Source organism: Clarias gariepinus, chromosome 23 (genome assembly GCF_024256425.1).
Source record: "Clarias gariepinus isolate MV-2021 ecotype Netherlands chromosome 23, CGAR_prim_01v2, whole genome shotgun sequence".
NCBI lineage: Eukaryota > Metazoa > Chordata > Actinopteri > Siluriformes > Clariidae > Clarias > Clarias gariepinus.
Window position 1 is genome coordinate 7537615 of NC_071122.1, and position 24551 is coordinate 7562165.

General features: G+C 37.3%; 1 protein-coding gene across 5 annotated transcripts in view; it reads left to right on the forward strand.

The window, feature by feature from the left end:
- The window catches only part of arhgef10la (Rho guanine nucleotide exchange factor (GEF) 10-like a), a 189828-nt gene extending 167946 nt beyond the window's left edge, over positions 1-21882 (forward strand). For 4 of the 5 annotated variants that reach the window (XM_053483986.1, XM_053483989.1, XM_053483987.1 and 1 more), the window contains 4 exons: positions 1479-1621; positions 8726-8897; positions 17879-18001; positions 19247-21882. In XM_053483986.1, the coding sequence (XP_053339961.1) occupies positions 1479-1621; positions 8726-8897; positions 17879-18001; positions 19247-19791 (983 nt within the window). In that variant the 3' untranslated portion in view covers positions 19792-21882. Of the gene's footprint in view, positions 1-1478; positions 1622-8725; positions 8898-8964; positions 9032-17878; positions 18002-19246 lie in introns of those variants that run through there. The other variant, XR_008356170.1, reaches the window with a different exon arrangement.
- The last annotated feature ends 2669 nt before the right edge of the window (positions 21883-24551 follow it).

The following is a 24551-nucleotide window of genomic DNA, read 5'->3' on the forward strand; positions in this document are numbered from 1 at the left end:
GTCAGCCATAAATGTGACTTATGGCGAACCACTAGAACAATTTGTTAGAAGTTTAGTAGCCATCAATTTCCATATGTGAGGAGTCGAGCAGACCACATAACAATATAATAATAATAATAATAATAATAATAATAATAATAATAATGACTGAAGGTCCTACAATGGTCATACAAAATAGGAATAAATACAGTGGTCACCAGTGGCTTTTATGTTCCCTGGTTGGACTACAGAGGTTCCTAGATGTATGGAATAATAATAATAATAATAATAATAATAATAATAATGATAATGATGATGATGATGATGATGATGATAGTAAATACCTACATGTATAGTAGTATAAGCAGATTAAATGTTTATGATGTAAAAATTACAGGGAGACTCAGGGCACAAGGCGGGATATTCCCTTGATGAGGTGCCAATCCACTAGGGACACAAGGACACAATCAATGACACGCTTACTTACAGAGTATGGGGAAAGTGGAAATTTCAGATAGCCTAATCTGCATATTTTTGGACTGTGGCAGGAAACAGGAGTACCCATTGAAACCCACCAAGCATGGGGAGACACAGACCCAAAGAGGAAATTGAATTGTAGACCCTCAAGTCCAAAGCCACAGTGCTAACCACTATGCCACTATGCCACCCTAAATTAAACAAATCAATGAAATAAGAAATCAAGAAGCATCTTGTTGTATTGTAAACCTTACAACAACCGTCCCTGAATGCTTTCTTCGCCACAAAATATCCTCCATTTTGTATTTAAAAAAATAAATAATCGTCTCCAATGGGTCATTGTTTGTGCACAAGTGTCAATGAGACTTTTTACTGTGTGCATCTGAAACAATGAAGACTCATATTTGTAATATGCCAGGCAATTAACCTAAAGCTTTAGAAAGCACTGCTGGTCTATTCTTGTTTCAAAGACAGAAATAAACAACTCAAAATGTTAATTAAATAACTCGCCATGCTTCCTTATTTAATTTTGCTTCATTAGCAGGCCATGGAGGTGCAGCAGGAGCTTATGCAACACACTCCATCTAATCACGCACAGTAATTAGAACTCAAAGAAAGAGATCTGCCTCATTGTGAGAACAATTTTGAAAAAAAAAAAAAAAAAAAAGGGAGCTGCTTTGGAAACTTTACATTACAAAATGTTTAGTCATTAACATGACTAGTGGGAACACTAACAACGAGTGAGACCATAAGGTACAGCATATATGCAGGCTTTACCATCAAGTACAATCCTTTAGGTTTTTAATTATAAGAAATTAAACAGGAATGCTCTTGAGTGCTAATGGAACCAATTTAGCTTAAGTTACTTGCCTTGAGCAAATTACCATGCAGTACTTTTTTGTGATTAAACTATGTGATGTAAATTGAAAGTGCTATCTGACTGTTTTTAACCATTTTATCCGACACCTATTTTTAACATTTACTTCTAGTGCTTATTATTTATCAGTTTATCTCATTTATAGGTGAGTTGTGGAACCCAGAGCCTTGTCGTAAGGTCTTGGTGGGTCATGAGCCAGTTCGGACCATGCTGGCTTTAGACGACTCCATATGGGCCAGCTGTGGCAACTCTGTCTCAGTCATCGACGTCTCCAGCCTGTCCATACAAGTAAGATTTCTGCTTGAGACTTCTCATTTATCTAGCTGTTCGCTTATTCTTTTCTAAAAATAGCATATGGAATAGTGCGGGTCATAACTCAGAAGTGTATGGCACCCAGTGACGGACAAATTAGATTTTGTGTGACGATCAATAAGGCTGTAGCCCAGCCATCCATTGCTTTTGTGGTCACACTTTCTCATCTGAGGGTTTTGTTGTCTGTCACTTATAAACCATACTAGCTGATAAAATAGACTGGAACTTATAATAATATTTCTGCAGGGACATCTCAAATGCAGAGGCAGCCATACCCTGAGGTGCTGCTTGTACTCTTAGCTTTCAAAGTCTTACTTTATTCATGCCTTTGTAAAGAAATTTTCATCCTTTTTTGATGCCTTTGAGATTTTTAGTCCTCCAGTGTTCACTTAGACTGAATGTTGAGATTTGGTCGATCAGCACTCAACTGTAAAAAGGACTGTTTGAAAGCACACTGCATCCCTTTCATACTAGGTACATCTTGAACCATTGCCTGGAGATCAGATGTACCATGGAAACATTCAGTGCTTTTCTTCAGTCTCTTTAAGCTAAACTGCAAAATGTAAAGCTTGAATTAAAGCATTCAGTGGACTAAATTCGGTACTGATTTCACCCAATTAACTCCTTCCTGCAGTGTTGCCTCTAGAGCACTGGTGCTATTGGTAACCTCTCAGTCTGTACATCCCATTGACCAGAACAATTAAAAAGAGCTGTGGTTGCCATTACATTTCTCTTGGAAACTTAAAAGCTCTCCACTGGGTGCACGGGTCCAATACCAGATTACAGGTACAATCACAGAGTTTGTCAATAGATGAAGCTTACCCCGGCTACCCCAAGGACAGAGTTCTGATTTACATATACTTGATGGAGAAATTCTGCACTTGTATCCTGAAGAGCTAACACTACTGTACCTCCCCCATTAACCCTTGACAGATCCCTTTTGAACCTATGCTAAACACTAAATTTCCATTTGTAGCAAAACAGTTTCCTGGTTAGCAAACTTCAATAAGTGCTTACTGGCTGTCCAATTTAAGTGATCTAACCTAAGGATTTGGGAATGTCAAGGAACAAGCCATTTTAACCAGTGGTTTCCAGGTAAGAAAATAGAGCATAGGGTGAATTTTGGAAATCTTCGTTACAGACATCACTAAATGGCGGATCTGGACTAAGTGACAACTATCTTGACCCTGATGCTTTTCTGATAAATGGGAATGATTAATATTCCAGTAATCTAGTGTTTTTTTTTCCCTCAAGGTAGATGTAGCTATACGCATCACTCAACAGGGCCGATCAACACGAAAGTTTACTGTGTAAAAACAGTGTGTGAAAGACACAGAAACAAAAGTGTGACACAGCATGGCTTACTCCAGGAAACGGAATGTAGATTATGAAAGTTTAAGAAAACCCAGTTTGTGCCTCTGAGTGATGCAGTGGTAAAGGGCCCAGTTGAATTAAAGCATTTAATTAATAATCTCTCTTAATCTCTCTGAGAGAGCTCGGCCAATCAGTTCTCCCTAGACCTCCAGCTGCGAGAGGTTACAGCGTCACTCGCGACATCCGGGGGTAGCGAGTGACGCTGTAACCTCTCGCAGCTGGAGGTCTAGGGAGAACTGATTGGCCGAGCTCTCTCAGAGGGGAGGGATGAGAGGTACTTAGTGCATTTGAGGAAACGCATCAGCAGCAGTGCGAGTTGAGAGCATGTAAAATATCCGAACTGAGAGCCCAGTATGACAGAGCAACCAGAGTCCTTTCACATTCATTTACAGGCCAGCAGCGTGCAAATGAAAATTTACTTAAAATTTATTAAAGTTTGATGTTTGTTTTCCAAAAAACAAAGCAAACTAACAATGTATGTTCTGTGTAAAATTATATAACAAAGAGTTTTGCTATATTGAAATACTTACAGTAACTATCCTTTAAAATCCCTTTTGTCCTAAAAATGTGTTTCAACCTCTGGAAGTTCAATGCGGTTTTAAGAATAGTTGTATATATGACCATTGTTAAAAGCGCTATATAAATAAAATTTTATTGAATTGAATATATGTATAAGTTCTTCTAATGCATTAGCAAGAACTATAGGATTTAGGTGTAAACTCTCTAGAACCATTTAGATAAGCCTATTTAGTTGTTTTGTAGAAGTCTTTATTTTTAAATGGGGTTTATCTGGAGTGGTTAACCAGCCAGAGAACATTATGCTTCCTAGCTATATTTGGTTTATCCAGATATGTTAAATGTATAACAATTTATATCTATATTCTGAGTGAAGAGTTGAGAGATTAAAGCTAGACTTTCTAATAATAAGAAGATCCATATAACGAAGCCTGCACCCCTTGACATTTTACAGAAAGACTACAGTCTTTATTCGGATTAGCCACCCTTCTTTGAAGGCAAGCAGAAAGCAAGATACAGCCCAAATTATATATCTCTGTAAGTGGTGTTGTACGACAGCTTTTACTTATCTTCATTTGGAAACCGAGAAAAGATTCCAGCTAAATTTTACTCACCATGCAATGCACGATGAGAGACAAAATAAGAAATACACCCACTGCTAAGGCAATTCAATTAAAAAGAAGCCCATCAAAGGAAGTCTCCCTCATCTCCCCAGAACTCAAAAAAAAAAACGAGCTGCTTTGGGCAAGGACACACATGAACAGGTGCAAATCCCCATCTGATGGCGAGTGGAGGAAAGAACTATGTTGTTCCCCCCTTATTGCATTGCCCCTACTAACTAATCTCCATCACCCTTGCACTGGAGAACTCTCAGTGGGAGCTTCTCAGTGATGGACCTTAAGGGCCTGCATGCAGAGACTTGATAAGGAGCAGAGTTCTCTTGTACCTCATTAGGGCAGCGCTTGTTAAATGTCTTCTCTTTTTTGTTACACAGGAGGGCCATTAAAGGGTCTTCATTTTTAAAAATCAGAGCAGGCTTTTATTATTATTATTATTATTATTATTATTATTATTATTATTATTATTAATAATAATAATAATAATATTGTTGTTGTTGTTAATATTATTATTATTATTGTTATTATTATTATTATTATTATTATTATTAATAATAAGATTATTATTATTATTATTATTATTATTATTATTATTATTATTTAATCAATACAAAAATGTTTAATAAAATCCATGAGCCTGTGAAAATTCTCCACTTTATAAGTTAATGTGTTTAGGCCGTGAGGTAGTCTCCAGTCTGATGCGCTGCCTTGCACGTGTCCTTTCCAACAAAAAAATAATCTGCTACAAGCTAAGCTGGTTCATGGCTAGAAAACTAGAGTTGCTAAATTTTAGCAAATTCCAAATACATTTGTAAATTCTGCTTAAATATTTTTAAGGGTACTTTGCTCATTACATATCTTGACTGTAGGTGTCGATTACTAGTGAACACAAATATTATACAGAAATTATATAACGTTAAGATTATGACACTGATATTTTTACCAGTGTAAAAGGAGTGTCGTGCATGGTAGTTAAAACTAGCTACTGCACTTAAACCATGTATGTGAGATCCACTGTATTTGACTGGCATTGTAAGAAAACATATCAGATGTTGCAGTAACTGTTTCATCACTGTGAAAAACATTCATATAGTAGAAAATGACCATAAAACAAATTTAAATCACATGTAATAACCTGCTATGTATGATGTTTATTACAAACAAAAAAATGTCAAGACTCTATTCTCCTCTTTGTAGCTTCATTTTCATTCCTGTGACCACATCTGTATCTGAAGCCATAAATCATTTTAATAACTTTGTACTTCGTGGAAACTTTCCGCTTTGTTATTAAGGAGTAAACACTGTACGACAGAGAAGAACTGAAGTTTAAAATGTCCTCAAATTGGAACCAGCATGACTTACGGGATCATTAGAAGTCTTGTGGCGTAGGATTGCAGAGAGTCCCCAATAAAGCGAAAATGACCCGTGGCACATCTGAGACCGGCCTCGTGGGGCTTTAAGCAATAATGCGTTGTAGTGCCACTTATATCGAAAACGTGGTTCATGAAAACAAGCCCTCGGTCACTCCACACCGTACCTCATTTATTATGTCTGTGTGTTCACTCTTCAGACTTAATGCTGCCAAATGCAGGCTTGAGCGTCTGAGCGCCTGCTGTCAGAGGAGGATTTTTATACTTCATGCGTACGAACAAATCCTTGCTTTTGGGTTCAGCAGGAGAGAGTAAACAACAGTCGGGGTTGTGTGTCTGTGTGTGTGTGTACAGGGAATAATGGTAGTAAATATATTTTTAAAGAACTGGTGTCATTATGACCCAGCATAGTGTTTTTAAGGTAACAAATAGGAAGGTGGGGGAGGAAAGGATAGAGAAGGATAGGGAAGGACAGAGTGAGAGAGATTACAGTGTTTTTGTCCCAATTATGTCAGTTTGTTGATTCTCATTGGTCTCCAGGCCTCTCTGGCCTACTTATAATCCATTAGTGTTTATGGTTTGTGTAGTGACTCAACTAACCGCTGTCTGAGAGTGAACTAATGGGTGAGGCAATATTAATGTCATAATTTGTTCTACAGTTTTTTTGTTTTTTGAAAGATTTTTTTCCAGTATATTTTCTTCATTAATACTTCATGCAGTATTAAGGATTACACTCAGTGAGGTCAATAAGTATTTGATCACCCTGTGATTTTGCAAGTTCTCTTACTTAGAAATCATGGAGGGGTCTACAATTTTCAGCATAGGTGCATTTCCACTGTGAGAGACGGAATCTAAAAAGGAAAATCCGGGAATCACATTGTAAGATTTTTTAAACAATTTCTTTGTGAATTACTGTGTCAAATAAGTATTTGATCACTTGCTTATCAGCCAGATTTCTGACCCTCAAATACCTGTTATTTTGCTTTTAAATGGTTCATATACTTCTTACGGAGCCACTCCTTGGTTTTCCTGGGTCTGTGCTTTGGGTCATTGTCATGTTGGAAGATCATCTTTAATGCTCTGATTGAGGGAAGGAGGTTTTTGCCCAATATGTCACAATCACAGTTCATCCTCTCCTTAATATATTGCAGTCGTCCTGTCCCCTGTGCAGAAAAACACCCCCAGAGCATGATGCTTCCAGCCCCATGCTTCACTGTAGGTATGGTATTATTAAGATGATACTCATCATTCTTCTTCCTCCAAACAAAGAAAATGGAGTTAAGACCAAAATGTTCTACTTTGGTCTCCTCTGACCACAGGACTTTTTCCCATGACTCCTCTGGATCATCCAGATGGTCCCTGCCAAACTTCAGATGGGCCTGGACATGGGCTGATTTAAGCAGGGGAACCTTCCGTGCATTGCAAGATTTTAAACCATGACGTCTTAGTGTATTACTGATGGTAGCCTTGGAAACGATGGTCCCAGCTCTCTTCACGGTATTGACCAGCTCCTCCCGTGTAGTTCTGGGCTGATTCTTCACCATTCTTAGCATCATTGATACCCCATGTATCTACTTAGACTTTGGCTGATAGTGGGGTGCACAGGTGTCTTTATGACAGTTAACGACCTCAAACAGGTGCTACTAATTTAGAGTCATGAGCAGAGTGTAGCTGGACTATTTAAAAGCAAAATAACATGTTTTTGAGGGTCAGAAATCTGGCTGATAAGCAGGTAATCAAATACTTATTTGACACAGGGATATACAAAAAAATTGTTAAAAAATCATACAATGTGATTTCCAGATTTTTCTTTTTAGATTCTGTCTCTCACAATGGAAATGCACCTATGCTGAAAATTGTAGACCCCTCCATGATTTCTAAGTAAGAGAACTTGCAAAATCACAGGGTGATCAAATACTTATTGACCCCACTGTATATGATGATTATAAAATGTTTACGAGGTTTTAAACAGTCATAAAGTCTTGAAATGCTATATAACTGGGGATTTATCACGAACGCTGTCTTAACTACATTAAAAGCTGTGATCATGTGCAAGCAAAAAATACTAAGTGATATATAAAGCATCAGTTGACAAAATAATGCATTACCTTTTCATCCGTTAAAAGGTAATAATTAGAAAACTTTATATAGGAATAAAAAAACCTGATAATGAATAATCCATGTCCGATTATTTCCTGTTAACAAATGACTTGTGAAACAAAGCCATCTACAGAAAAATGCATAGAGTACATGCAGAATGCATAAAGAAGGCTGATTTAATTTTTAGCCTAGACCTTAAATATGTGCAGTTTATCAGTCTCAGTCATGTGGAAAAATGAAAAAAGGACAAAAATCTTTTTAAATCACCAATGCTTTTGTCAGTCTGTCTGTAAAGCTGTAAAGGGCACCTTTTATACCAAATTAGTCATTTTAGGCATTCTGGTTGGTCTCCAGTTTGTGTGTTCACGTAAAAAAAAGTGTGGAATAAAATCTCGGCTTTTTGTCTTTTATTGTTTTTTTTTATTATTATTATTATTATTTTATTTTAGCCAGGGCTAAACAAGCTATTTTTTCTGATATTGTGGCCTTATATAGAAATATAAACATTTGCCTTCCCCAGCATGTTGCTTAGCTCTGCTGTTCTCATATGGCAGCACAGTGGCGTAGTGGTAACAAATGTGTCCTTGCACCTCCAGAGTCAAAGGGTATTTTTCCAGCGTGTATGTTCTCCCTGTGCTGGAAGGCCTTTTTCTGGGAAATTAGTTTTTTTTCCCACAGTCCAATGACATGCAGATTAGGTCCATTGGTGTTCCCAAATTGTCCATATATGTGTGTGTGCGTGCGTGTGCGTGCGTGTGCGTGCGTGTGCGTGCGTGTGCGTGCGTGTGCGTGCGTGTGCGTGCGTGTGTGTGTGTGTGCGATGGTTGGCACCCTGTCCAGGGTGTACCCCAGCCCATGCCATAAGTGTCCTGAGTTAGGCTACAGGCCCCTGTGACTTTGAGATATACAAGATAAGCGATATAGAAGATAAATGATAGCTCAGTATGTGTCTGTTTAAAATTTCATTCCTGTTACATCACTAATGCAACATCTTTTACTCAAAGTAAATAATTCCCTATTGATTTGACTTTTAGCCTCATTGCTAATATCAACAAGAGCTGCTACTGAGCATTTCCTTTATTTTTCCTTCCTTCATTTATCAGAGGTTTGAGGTCCACCAGGATCCAACGGTGAGCGTGGCTCACATGGTACGAGCCGGTGGAGGGGTGTGGATGGCATTTTCTGAAGGTTCTTGCATTCGCTTGTTCCACACAGAGACCCTGGAACACTTACAAGAGATCAACATCTCCACACGCTCCTCATTTCACAGTTCAAGTGAGTACACAATTATAATTACCCAACTTAAAAAAAAAATAACCATGTGTATTTCCCTGCTGTGCAGATTCTAAATGAGGGCAAAAACAAACCCATACTGAGTGTTAGAGGCTACTGCAAATACTGCTGTTCAGGTACAAATTTGGGATTTTATTTTATTTTTTTTGGCTCTATTTATTTTATTACACTATAAAAATGTAAGAGACAACTGGAGACTATAGACTGTAATCACTCATCTCAGGGGTCATATCTTATGACCTTGCAACTTTTCCTGCCTTGTAAATGTTTTAACATTTACATTTTCTTTTACACAACAACAAAGGAATTATAACCAAACAGAATGAATTATATATACGTTTTATGGCTAGTTAAGAATTAAAGTACCTTTAGAGCAAAATAATTAAATAAGCTGTAATCCAACACAAAGTGGACTTACTCTTTTCATGCCAAAATGCCTTCTCGCGATCAAATCTCCGTTACTAAGTCACTGTAGGAATGCTAGTATATTACAAAGGCTGCATAAATATAATCCCACTATTCGCTTTTTGCAGAACTACTGAGATGCTGCAATCATAAATTAATCAATTCCACTTGACAAATCAAAATCAGGAAGAGAGTTCAGCAGCACCGGGGTGTTATACAGATTATAAAGCTATACATTTTTCTTGTCAGCTGGAGAATCTTATCTCTGACTCTGGTGTGTGGGAAAAAGTCTAAGGCGAGTCATACAAGCATCAAAAACGCTCTAATCATGTAACAGTGAGCAATTTATTCAGAAAATCTCAGATAAATGCGTTCTGTTAGAAGGGTTGATTCCTCTGCAACCTTTTTTTTATTTTTGGATGAAGCATTTATTTTATTTAGAAAGGCACAGAAATTTAAGCTTTAACTCATTCAGTCATCTTAATGGTGGACAGTTTAGAAATATTTAAGATTCCAAATAATATAATATTTTCTCATATAAGTGTGCTCTTATATAAGAAAACTAAAGCACTTCAGGAAAAGATATTATCGATCTTTTGGACCTGACTTTTAAACGCCAAAAATGACTTTTCGTACCAGGTGCCAGTGCCAAAACCCCTTATTTAAAACCAGTCACAGGAGCACTTTTATCAAGAAAACATGTCTGATAATGCTATATCATCTTGAACAATAGTTTATCTTCTTATTCTGAGTGTCTTTGAACCACTTCTGTTGTCTGACGAAAGGTTAATGCCAAATCCCTCTCTCTGACACCTAATCAAGGGCACTACTTGGTGTGTAAAACAAAGGATTCTGCACCTTACATAGCACACTAGCTTTCCATTTACCGTCATTTGGGATTTACCACGGAACAGTTAGTTAGCTATTAATTAGAAAGTATTAGTTAATGTTTCCTGGGCATAATTTTATGAAGCATAAAGCACAGCATTTTCCATAGCCTTGTCACGTTTGTTAAAGAAGCATTTGATGAGCAAACTCCACCAAATCGAGGAGGAATCACACTATCTAAGGTAATTACGTTATGATAACAAATTAAACATCTGCCAACTAATATCCCTATTACCCACTGCATCCATATTCTCGTTTTTTCTCTTTTCAGTAAGTTATAAAGTGCACAACACACTGCATATTAAATTAATCATCAAAAGGAAGGCTATCGATTGCTATGTTACTCTTTATCTGTGTGACAAAGCATCCGGTAATCTGGTAGGTAATCAGGTAATCCAACTTCAAACTTAATTATCATTGAAAACACATACTATAAAAGGCTAATGTCAGTTAATGCGGCTTCCAGTGTCCGCTGTTGTGATAGATGTCATGATAGTCATATGTTTGCAAAAGGAAAATAACCAAGATCCGGTTTGTAGTAGACTTCGCTTTGAATCAGGCTGTACTGCACCACTTGATTTTTTTTTTTTTTTCTATTTACCTAACTGTGTTGCATTTCATTTATTTAAATTTCCAATAATCTAGTACTGTTACTGTACACTACGTCAGTTCATTTCCTTAATGTAATCATAACAGTTTTAAATGATAACACTTGACCTTACAGGATGATCATTCTTAGAGAGTTGTTTAAGACAGCATGCTACAGTCGTTTGAGACAGCACACTAGTTTGCATGTCAGTCCTCCTTACTCCTCAAATTAATTCATCTCATTACAGTTTTTTTTACTGGCCAGTGATCCTAGTGACTCATGGAAGATCTCCCTCACATGGTGACGTAGCAGGTACTTTGGGATGATAAAAAAAAAAACCTGTTGAAAAGCACTTTAATGTGTTTGCAAACAGACCGAAAAAGGACAAATGGGCCTATTCAGAAAACCATATAAATGCTTTTAAGTTAAGTAAACATGGTCCAAAAAGTGGTTGCGGTCTATTTTGGTATCTCCATAGAGCAATGGTAACTAGCTGGATTTATTAGAAGAAACACCAAAGCAAAACATCAGGTACATATTTGACTGCTATTCAAGGCTCGTCATCATCAAAATTAGTCCATGTGGTTTAGTCATACACTTTTAACTTCTGTTATTTTGCTCTTTTATAACACATATATAAAACAACTCAGTGTTAGGGGGAAAATGGATGCCCACTCACATCAATCAATAAGAAAATAGATATTTTTATTTCTATTTATTTATATTCAAAATCAATGAGCATAGTGTACTACAGTACGATTCTAAAGATTCTTATATAAAATCCAATCAAAGATGTAAAGTATTGTATATGAATTATTTAAAAATAAAATAATTAGTTTTAGTAATTTTAGTAATAAAATCTCTTTATTTGAGCTATCCAGTGGGTCCAGTTCCTGCTTTTATTTAGGAAAAAAATTGACTTGTCATCCAGTCTAATGCTATACAGCTAAAGTTAGCTTTGTAGAGTTTGTTTTCAGCACATATGTTCATTATTAAAATTTTCCCATAAACTGTTATGAGAAAAAAAATTGTGCAGTAGTTAAAAATACAAGCACACATAGTAAGAGGAGAAATATAACTGTGTATACAGAGAGTGCTATTCAGTGGGGATTTAAATCGGCAGAACCAGGTGCTTAAGACATTCAAATTAAAACAAAAAATAGATTTCTGTTTAGAATGAAAGTTACTCTGACTAAATCTATTGATTGTGTAAGAAAAGGAAAATAATAAATGCATTTTCGGGCTGCAGCAGATAGTTCTGTTGCTGAAGATTCCCAGACCAATAAAAATACCCAAAAGGTCAGTAAAGGTCAACCAGCCTGATTTGCATTTAATGTTAATGATTCATCTGGTATAAGTACTGAATAGAGCTGTTCGAGAGCAGGATCTGAGCGCCTCTACAAATCCATTTCTTCAGGTCATTGTCCATGCACAAAAGCTTTATTAAAAGAGTTATCAGGAAGACGGTCTGATTTGAGCATTCTTTTTTTTAATCCACTGTCTCTGTTGTATAAAACCTATGAACGTTGATTTAGTCCTCTGCATGTTTTTTTTTTTTTTTTTTTTTGGCTCTTTGGATTCTGCTGGCTGAATCGCTAAGGACAGTCAATAAATATGAAGACTCTTAAGACTTCAAAATGCATCGATGGAGTCATGGGGTTAGTGGCAGGAATTAATGAAAGGGAAAAGACATGAAAAAAGAAAGGAAGTCAGGCACAATACTGGAGACAAAGCTCTCTGTTCCCAAGGTTGCTATGGAAACCCTCTTGTCTTTACTCCAGCAGCCCTGGCATTTTGGTAATGTGCCAGTTTTGCCCCTTGTATCACTTTTTTTTTTGTACCCGTGTCTGTTCTTTCCTTCACACTGTGCCCAATTGTTCCTTTTGTTTATTCATCCCTTTCTTTATGCCTTGTATTCATCATTGATTTCTTTTTTTTTCCTTCGCTATTTTCCCTCAGATGCCACAAACAGGCATCCATGCTGTGTTTTCTGATACATAAAATATTTACCAGCCCACCCGGTGTGGTTTTTCGCACTTCACTTTCAGTAGTAGGAACTTGTTTGGACATTGATTATGTAAGTGGAGCTGTACAGAGGCACAATTGGAAGCAGACGATACATTTTGTCACTATGGCTGCTTTGACATTGTGGGTCTTGATGCATAATTCTGATATTTCGGCCAAGATTTATATACAAAGGCCAACCCATATCTGATTCTTACTTAGAAGATTACCTCAATTTTGACCAAAATATAGATCTTAATATTTATACTTGCTTATTCTTTGTTAACTTCCTTGTCAGTAAAAAATTATATAATATTAACTCCTAGTATTTTTACTACTTACTTCTCTCATCTGAGAATTTACCCAAAATTAAATGAGCGATTAGACTGCTCTAATGCAGATTTACTCCTGATTTACTTCTAAGTTATATAAAGACCAGCTTACTATATACACCAAGTTGTGGCTAGATTATTAAATTAAACCAAAATATTCGGAAATATGACTCCTTTTCATCATTGGCTCCCAGTGAAAAAATAATAAGGAATTGATTTTAAAATAAAATTTCATATTGTTTTTTAAATGGATGGATGGCTTAGCTACCTCCTAGGTTGATGGTACTGTAGGCTCACTGAATACACACCACACAGACTGCTTAGATCATCCGGTAAAAGCCTCCTTGCTATACATATAAGATCAAGATCAGGTCATTATGGGCAGTAGACTTTTTTTAAATGAACCTTTAGAAAACACTGCTTGCTTTTCAATACACTTTTCATCCGTCAGCAAGCTTTCGTATTCCCTCATTAAAAATGTTTTGGGCTGAGCTGGGAGCCACAAATGCACCGCTGTCTTCACTTTTTCATCGAAAATTAATCCGCATTTCACAGAGCTGCATGCAGGGAACCTAAAAGATGAAAGACTGAGGGGCAAGATTGTAAGGCAAGTTTTTGCAGCATGTCAACAGTGTGGGCAGAATTGTGTGGGCGTACAATCGTCATGCAAGATTACAACGCCCTTGAATAGCAATCCTCTGCGATTAATCAGAAGTTTAGGCTTCAGCTCTTTAATTAGCATCTCACTGGAATGAGCACTGTAGAATGATGGTTTCCAATACAGCTTCTTTCATCCTTTATGCTCTTGTAAGAAATCCATGTTGGAGTGCCATGTGTTAAGAAAACTGTTAGAATCGATGAGCCAGCTGATTGTTGACTTTTGAACTCTTTATTGGCTGGGGATTGAGGATATTTCCAGTGCATATTCTGTTCTTTACTCTCAGGCTTGTGATGATGAATCCATGTCTCGTTACCAGTAATGGATTCTCTTCAAGAAACGTTTACCTTTCTTAGAGTATTCAGCCAAATTTTGTTTGCCAATATCCAAACACTTTCTCTATACTTCTCACAAAGTCTTCAATAATAATGACACCAGGTACACGCTCAAACCACAAAAAAAGAAATCACTGCATTCTGTGCTTCTTTTGTGCAAATCACAAGTAGTATACAACAAGTTCATACCTGCACACTGACTGGGGAGACAGTAGCCTTGAATGGAAAGATCATAAGATTGTGAAGCAAACAGAAGTTTCAATATTACCGGAGTGCAGATAATATTTGACTCACCCAATATGTAATACCTTTTTTCATCCTTTACTGTATGCTCTTGTATTTTTTCATATCATATAGTTTCACTTTTTCTTTTCTGAAGCACCTTAAGTGTATGCTTGTCATATGAAATGTGCAATATAAATAAACTTGACTGCTTGATATATAATGCTGCATGTTGATTCATGTATGTCTCAACGCAATTGTAGACTTCCTGTTTATAGGCTGTAGTAAAGATGCAGTACAGTAAAGCAACAGTAGGTAATTTCCGGTAGGTAGTTTGATGTCTCCTAGCTTTATAGCACGTAAAAGATATTTGCTAGAAAAAGACCTGGGTGGCATGTAAATTAAACAGATTTCTGTGTGAAGGTTGTTGCTTTATTTTTTATAGAACATAATTTGGAATCTGCCTTGCTTTGCCATCAGAAATTGTCATCCCTTCATGCTAAACTAGGCTAATGCTCAAAATTATCTATTGGTATCAGCATTTTAATAAGTAAATAAGCAGTATTGGATTAATACCTCTTTATTCTTCAGCTTTACCAAAATGCCACTGTTGGTGTCTTAAACACCCCGTACTCTGATGTGCAAAAAAAGAATTTCACAGTGCTGTAATGTATATTTGACAAACATAGGGTTATTCCTTCTCAATTTCAATTCCTAGTATTAACAAGTTCCTAAATGGACATTTTTTTTTTCACCTGACCTGCATTGACTAGTACAATGCTGTAGTGGTTAGCACTGTGGCCTCGTAACTCAAGGTTAGATTCTTGCCATCGGGTCTGTGTACAGTACATGCATGTTCTCCCCGTGCTTGATTGGGTTCCTCCGAGTACTACCTTCTCCTACCACAGTCCAAAGACATGCATTTTCCAAATTCCCAGTAAGATGAAGTGTGTGTGTGCTGTGAGATGGATTGGCACTCCCATCCAGGGTGTACCCTGAGTCTCCTGGAATAGGATCCGGGCTATACAGGATAGCATTCATTTATAATTTAGTTTAGCATATCATTGCATCCAAAATGTTCATCTCAGAATTAACATGACTTTTAAATAGGAGTCTTATACAGTATGTGAGTCAGATTACAATGTCTTGGAAATCTTTTTTTTTTTTTTCTTATTCATTCTTTTATTGGGGTACATACTGTATTGCATGAAAAAATCAGTAATGGTTGTCAATCTAAATGCAGCCTTGATACAGCCAGTGTAAAACATCATGTCTCACTGAGGCACAATTCTCCATTCAGATATTGTAGTGCTGTTTACCTTTGCTTGATGGCTATGTCCAATTTTAGGGAGCAGAAACACAGTTCTTTGCTTGTCCTAGACAATGATAATCACATGGACTGTGAAGGGAAAAAAGTCAAGGGAGTAAATCAGACTTTGGCATCTAGCCAGAGAGTATAACTATCAGCAGGTCTTCTGCCTCAGCCGTTTCCCATCAACATTCTAGAAAAACAAAGAACAAAAGAAATCTCAATGCTGTATGATGGAATGCAAAAAAATTGGAGAACTTTCTGGATCAAAGTTTCTGCTAGATGTAATAAGACACTTGGAGTAGACGAGGCTAGTTTCTTGGTCAGGATGTCTTCGAACCTGTGTTGAAATATTCAGGGCACGTGTAAAGGAACGATCATAGTCCACCAGTGCTAGAGTTAAAATGATCTTTCATTGTTTCTTCTGTCCTTTGGGACTTTGAGGCTGGGGAACATCTTAGTTTACTTTGAATATGTGAGTCAAGAGACAAAAAAAAAAAGACTTGTGGTTATTACAGATCAATGGCCTTCGAGTCCCATGAGGTCCTTCCTAGTCTATGATGGTTTATGAATTAATTATTAGAACAACATCTGCAATTGTTACCAAAGTCTCTGCCCAAGTGGGCCTTAAATATCTTTACACTATTTAAGCATTTCCATTATTAAGAACTTTAATGGCTGATTTCTTCAGTAAAATAATTCAAGTATCATAAAGACTTTTTACATGAATAAATACATTTCAGGTGGATAGTTTGTTTATGAAGGCCACTTTTTTGAATATAGAATTCTACTTAATTCTACCTATGGTCTTCATGTCTTTTAAAAAGGCAGATGCTTAAATGTCTTCCTTTCCAGGTAATTGCAAAATAAAGCACTTAGCTATTGCAGTTTGGCATGAAAAATGTGTGAGAATATGTGTATTGGTCTTACTATTGAATGCTCACAGATTGTATAAATAGCAGGTCTTTGGAACCTGTGCAGCTGACATTAAGAAGACAGGATTCCTAGCAGTTACATGAAATAAACTTTTTCAAAATGAACCTTTTAAAGTGTATCTGTATTTTCTTCTTTTGCTTTTACTTGAAGGTTATTCCGTGTTGAATGGATTGAATGGCTACCCTTAGTGAGATGGTGAATGCCTTTAGTGAGATGTCTCCATCTCAGGATGAAACACTTGAGTGCTAGCTATTATAAGAAAATAATAAACAAGTGGGTGGTGTGCTCCTGGCCAATGTGAAGCAGAGTTACTGATAAGTTCACAAAGATTATTTTCATATGACATGTAACAAAGTGATGCATTTGTATAACACCAATTTGTCTATATTTCCTTTTAATATGGAAAAGCAGGATATATACAGTACAGTATATACACAGATCAACTATAATATTAACACCACATAACTTTACACATTTACACTGATTATCAAGTATATACCAGTAAACTGGTGACAAGATCGTGGTCCCCCAAGGCACATTCATGCCTGTGAGAACCAAAGTGTAGCCTGTTACGTATAATTCCATAGAAAAGCCATTGCAGTGCAAATTGCTGAAAAAAGTAAATGTTGGTCATTGTAGAAAGCCACCAGAACACCCAGTGCACCACAGCCCCTGCACATGGGGACCATCACAGACCTCAACAGCCCAAGGTTGCCGACACATCTGCCAAATTCCCCAGGTCCCAATCTGATCAAGCGTCCATGGGACTCACAAGTCCAATCCATGGAGACCCCACTCCACGAGCCACAGCACGCAAATGATCTGCTGTCAATGTCCTGATGACAGACAGACTCTTCCCAGAGACCCTGTAAAGCTATGCCCAGAGGGCCCAGAGCTGCCCTGGAGGCAAAATGGGAATCCAAAAACTACAGTAGGTGGTTGAAGTCAAAGGAATAACTTTTCTCTTGTCATGTTTCATATTTCGTGTTATCGAGAAACTAAAAACAGTAAATCTGGTGGTAGAAACCTTGTGGCTGAATGGTAATGGCCCAGTGTGATAGGAATATTTTCTTCCTATATGAATCACCAGTACTGACTGTGTTGGACATAATGTCCTTTTGAAAGTTATAAAAATGATGTTTTTAATTTCCAGTCCATTTTTACTTGGAAAGGTAGAAAAGACCTCTCTGATAAAGACAGAACACATCACCTGAAGTGTAAACCCACAAGTCTGTCTTTTTTACAAGGTAAAGTCAACATAGTCAACAATTTTTCTTTTCTCCAGGTCAAAAGAATCTAAGGGTCACCAGTCTGTTGATTTGCCAGGGCTTGTTGTGGGTGGGCACAGCCCTGGGCATCATCATCACACTGCCTGTACCAAAGCTGGAAGGCATCCCTAAAATAACAGGTATGTAGGCGGCCTTTGTTTATGCAGAAGCTATTTTAGGGAAGATTTTTTGTCTTACTTGGAGTTCTGGGAATTGGTGAGTTTTAATCCACGCGTCTTGCTGTGAATTTTGAGAATGAAAAAAGTATGTTCTTAGAAACTGACAAATCTGAAATGAAATTAAGATTTTTTGACACACTTTACCAGCGCATTGAACTTAATTAACACCTGAAAGACAACAAGGGCATTAAACAGGCCATATAGTATGATATAATTGTCAAAGCATCCAGAGGCAGTGAAAGAAAAGGTTCTTTTTTCGGAACCCAAAATAGAACAAGTGTTTAGGCAACACTGCCTGAAATCCTTACATATAAAATATTAGAGTAAGGTCAAAGTAAACATTTGCCCTGTTTTTTTTTAAATCATTTTGTATGAAATTTTATATTAACTTTCTTATATCCTATGCTCAGGTGATACCACAGCCAAGCCTTTCTGGTTATTTTCTGGAAACTGTTGTGTCCAAAATCATTCTCTACTGAAAAAAAGTTCTCATGTCAGAACTATACCAACTAAAAAAGTTCATTTTGGAGTGCCATCATGCCATACCATGCTAATGTGTGGTTTTAGCCCAGCCCCATTCTGATGATGTCTCTAGCTCCTTTAAAACTGTGCTATAAATGTGTTACTGTAAGAAGACCCTGTGAATATGCTGCTTTGATTAGTGTTTGGTACAGTAAATCCCACAAATTCTGTGTTGAGTCATTTCAGTATGCGCTTTCAGCAGTGGTGGCCTGACATTTAACACAAGGTTGTCTGCATTTAGTGTGATGTATAACAAATGTGATGAAAATACCACATTTAAATTTTCTTTTTTTAAAAAACAAAGGAACGTAAACTGAGTGTTGAGATCCTTTTACTAGTATGTACAGTATATCACATACCAAATGTAGTGCTCTTCTTAGAGGACACTGTCTCCCCAGTTCATTGCCATTTCCTAATGATGAAGTGCTTAACCACTATAAAAACGTATAACATGCTAATAAAAGTCCCACCTTTATAGACTAGGATTGGCCCTTATGCCACAGTGTGTCATGCTCCAAACCATCACAGATGAAACTGAATTCTTGTAATCAATCATAATGTTAAAGGATAAATTAGTTCACATTTGTGCCCTCTTCTAGTACTGGTTTGGCTATATAAGCTTGTTGCTAATACTAAAAATGGAAAAAATATATCTTTTGCTAACTTTATGAATACATCCTGCAGGTAAAGTGATGACATCGTTAAATGCCCATTGTGGTCCTGTGGACTTTCTGGTGGCAATCAGCAGCACTCTGTCCCCAGATCTGCTGAAGCGAGATTCAGTTGTAGAAGCACTCGACTCAGCCTGTGGGGGGGAGGAGCGAACTGACTCTTCCTCCCAAGAGTCCCTGCCACAGAGTAGCAGCTCTTCAGTTGGTGAAGGCAAGGGAACCCGGAGGAGTGTACTTCTCCAATACCGAATCCGCTCCACCATGGGCTTACCTGGCCGTCCACTGACCGCTCGATGTGACGAGTCCTCGGATTCATCTTTAGAGTCTTTAGAACACAGCCTCGAGGACGGCTCAATCTACGAACTCAGTGACGATCCAGACATGTGGGTCAGGGGTCGACCCTGTGAGAAGGACGGCCATAGGAGGGACAGGGTTATGTCTGCAGCTATTATCTCTGGAGGGAAGGGATTTAGAAGACTTAGAGACGGTGTAGTAGGGGATATGGCAGAATTGCCCGAGTGCTGCCTTATGGTTTGGCAACTACCACTCACCATATAAAATGTGATATCTAGGTTTCAGTAAGCTGTACACATTTTGGGCATCTTAAGAACAACACTTTAAAGTTGTTTTCTGTATTGAGGAAATGTTTTTTGGTTCTGGTTTCAGTGGTTTAGAGTCCATGCCAGAGCAAACTGCAATCACACCCATATAAAACAGAATAAAAATATTTAAACAGTGTTGCTTTTCATTAGTGACAGTTATAATATTTACTGAGATTCACACTTGCAATAAAGGTTTTTAGTCATTCTGAAACTATTGATTGTGTTCAACAATCAATGCATTCACAATGAAAAAAAAAAAAATTATCCAGTGAGACGACAAAAATGGTGTTCCTTTGCATGGATCTCCAGGAAACACTTCCTTTCCAGTAACACTTTCAGGCCCTTCTCTGATTACAGCTATTCCCCCAAGTATGGCTCAGGGCTGTGAATTCATTTTGGATTGTAGCATGTCTGCACCACATGGATGGAAGTGAAATGCCACGCAGGGATTTACGATTACTTTTGACATGAAGACAGTGTTTAATTCTTTGAAAAAAAAAATCTCCTGCTTATTGCTTTTTGGTTAAAGAGCGAATGCTATTGTTGCTCAGTGTGGTACGTTCTTTGCATGTCACTAATGAAAAACGATAAACTTGTGGTTGCATTTTTCAATCTGGAATCAAATGGAATCTTTTCCATTTCTAATGTTTTCCACCATATATAACTATGAGCTAGCACGTTAAGCCTACAGTATGCCATTTATCTGACTGTCCTGTATACCCCAAATGCCATACAGGTCTTCATTAACAGTATTAACATTACTGTATAATGTGGAAGGAAAGTTTCACAAATTTCAAAAACAAAACTGCACATCAAGAAACAAACTTTAACATTTCAGCAAATGTACTGTGCATTCCATACAACAATAAATCTGAGTTCTTGAGCCAAGAACTATTTTTCACTATGCATTGCTTGAGTAGATTTTCCTCTTGAGAGGAAACATCATCCCAAACTTGGGTAAGGTCAAGATGTGTCCTGGAGATACTGTACAAAATGCTTCTCTGAAAGTCTTGGTGTTTTAGAAACATAAAATCTTCACAGGTCAATTCTACTACTCTTAACTTCAGTACAAGGTGATGCACTGTGTGTATATGTACATTGGATATCTTTTCTTCAGATCATCCTTTTAGTCTTTGTGAATGCATTCAGCTCCAGCTTTATCATGGGTCAGTGCTGCTCAAATACTCAAAATTTCCTTAAAGCCCGCAGCCAGGTCATCCTTGGTGGATCATTTTCTTTAGTATTCACCACATCAGAGCACTACTGAAGGGTCTATTTTATTTCATAGAGTTTGATGAAATCCTATCACCAAAAAGGTGATGGAGGAAAATTGAAAGTAGTTTCTATGTCTATATGGAGTCTTTGAGACATTTCTCAGTTCATCATTGCTTAGAACATGAACTCTCTTTTTTGTGTGGGTCAGGTCAGCAAGAAAGGTGTAAAGACCCTTTAATCAGCTTCAAATATGTCACACAAACAGCACTTTGGAGGAAATTTTCATGTATGTATGTAAAAACATCAAACAGTTCATGTTCATAATATGGAATCAAATACAGTACCACATTTGATGATCTGATTCATCAGAAGGTGTTTGTTATTGATTGATTTTTTTTTCTTTGTCTGAACATTACAGCATTATTTTAGGGTCCTTGGTCTGATATGGTATAGTGTCTATAATTAATCTTTAACATCCATTTGTATGGCAGACAATAGTAAGACAAAATAATAAGACAAAAAGAAAGCTTATGGTCATGTACAGTATAGGGTTTCTGGAAAAAAAACATTTATTTATCATTTATGAAAGGAATCCCAAGGGTCACAGCCAAAGTTTTAGCCATGTATAGAGAAGTTCATGTTTTCGGTCTTACTTGTAACAACGGGATAAAAAATGGCTATAAAGAAATAACTTAAACAAACTATAAAACAGTTATTACTAGATGTTACTTGTTTATCCATCACTTTACAACGTAATGAGTAACAATAAATGAATAAAAATTATGTAATTACATTCAAAAATAAGCTTCAAGTTGGTCTCCTAGGATAGGCTGTAGGCGTCCCTGTATACAGGATAAAGCGGTATCGTGAGTGACTGGGTAACATTGGTCATAAAATGTCAAAAATAATAATAACAACAAAATATGAATGATTATGCAATGTGATTCCAGAAGTAGTAACCTGGAGACAAATCTGAAATTTTACTTTGTATTTTATGTAATTACCTGGAATAAGGGGGTATTAGGTATTACTAAAAGTCATAATTTAATTTTAACTATAACCTTATAATAGTAACTTGTTAATAAAGTGTCATGTAGATTGCCAATAGTACAGAACACAAATGTTTCTATATACAGTGGTGTGAAAAACTATTTGCCCCCTTCCTGATTTCTTATTCTTTTGCATGTTTGTCACACTTAAATGTTTCTGCTCATCAAAAACCGTTAACTATTAGTCAAAGATAACATAATTGAACACAAAATGCAGTTTTTAAAAGAAGATTATGTTATTAAGGGAGAAAAAAAACTCCAAATCTACATGGCCCTGTGTGAAAAAGTAATTGCCCCCCCCCCTTGTTAAAAAATAACTTAACTGTGGTTTATCACAGTTAAAAGTTCAATTTCTGTAGTCACCCCCAGGCCTGATTACTGCCACACCTGTTTCAATCAAAAAATCACTTAAATAGGAGCTACCTGACACAGAGAAGTAGACCCAAAGCACCTCAAAAGCTAGACATTATGCCAAGATCCAAAGAAATTCAGAAAAAAATGAGAACAAAAGTAATTGAGATCTATCAGGCTGGTAAAGGTTATAAAGCCATTTCCAAAGCCTTGGGACTCCAGCGAACCACAGTGAGAGCCATCATCCACAAATGGCAAAAACATGGAACAGTGGTGAACCTTCCCAGGAGTGGCCAGCCGACCAAAATTACCCCAAGAGCGCAGAGACAACTCATCCGAGAGGCCACAAAAGACCCCAGGACAACAACTAAAGAACTGCAGGCCTCACTTGCCTCAATTAAGGTCAGTGTTCACGACTCCACCATAAGAAAGAGACTGGGCAAAAACGGCCTGCATGGCAGATTTCCAAGGCGCAAACCACTTAAGCAAAAAGAACATCAAGGCTCGTCTCAATTTTGCTAAAAAACATCTCAATGATTGCCAAGACTTTTGGGAAAATACCTTGTGGACCGACGAGACAAAAGTTTAACTTTTTGGAAGGTGCGTGTCCCGTTACATCTGGCGTAAAAGTAACACAGCATTTCAGAAAAAGAACACCATACCAACAGTAAAATATGGGGGTGGTAGTGTGATGGTCTGGGGTTGTTTTGCTGCTTCAGGACCTGGATGGCTTGCTGTGATAGATGGAACCATGAATTCTACTGTCTACCAAAAAATCCTGAAGGAGAATGTCCGGCCATCTGTTCGTCAACTCAAGCTGAAGCGATCTTGGGTGCTGCAGCAGGACAATGACCCAAAACACACCAGCAAATCCACCTCTGAATGGCTAAAGAAAAACAAAATGAAGACTTTGGAGTGGCCCAGTCAAAGTCCTGACCTGAATCTTATTGAGATGTTGTGGCATGACCTTAAAAAGGCGGTTCATGCTAGAAAACCCTCAAATAAAGCTGAATTACAACAATTCTGCAAAGATGAGTGGGCCGAAATTCCTCCAGAGCGCTGTAAAAGACTCGTTGCAAGTTATCGCAAACACTTGATTGCAGTTTTTGCTGCTAAGGGTGGCCCAACCAGTTATTAGGTTCAGAGGGCAATTACTTTTTCACACAGGGCCATGTAAGTTTGGATTTTTTTTCTCCCTAAATAATAAAAACCATCATTTAAAAACTGCATTTTGTGTTTACTTGTGTTATCTTTGACTAATAGTTGAATGTGTTTGATGATCAGAAACATTTAAGTGTGACAAACATGCAAAAGAATAAGAAATCAGGAAGGGGGCAAATAGTTTTTCACACCACTGTATAGTTATGTTGTATTTTCCAATGTACAGTATGATGCAAAATTTTGACCCCCTCCACCATTTCTTCATTTTACCTTACATTTAATTATGTAGAAGAAATGAAAGAAATTAGATCGAATGTTTTACTGTGACAGGCTGCAAAGTGCCTAAAGAAAAATTGAAGGCATTGGACTACGATTCGGAAGATCCCAGGTTCAAACCCCACAACCAAGTTGCCATTGTTGGGCCCGTGAGCAAGACCCTTAACCCTCAACTGCTCAGATGTGTAATGAGATAAAAATGTAAGTTGCTCTGGATAAGAGCATCTGCCAAATGCCTAAATGTAAAATCTAACAACCTCAGCAGCAACCCCATTTTCCCTCTTGTCAGTACCACTCAGCATTCCGCATCACCAGTACACTTATTTCCAGCCTGATCAACTGTCATCAACTGTACCTGTTTCTCACTCAGGTACAGTACAGGAACTAAACTGAAAATGAGAGCTAAAAAAATCCTTTAGGAAGCCGGGAGAACTATTCCTCAAGATTACATAAAAAATACAAGAAAGGCTGTCTCTTTGAACGCAAAATATGAAGAAATGAGGGAGATCAATACTTTTTCACAGCACTGAATATATATACTGTATAATTTAAAGTAAAAGGGAAAGCAGGGTGTTTTACTCTCATTTTTTCTCTAGTATTTATGATGTAAGCATTAGAGTGACATTTCCTCATGTGGTTTTGCCTTAAGCCCTTTCCACAGTAA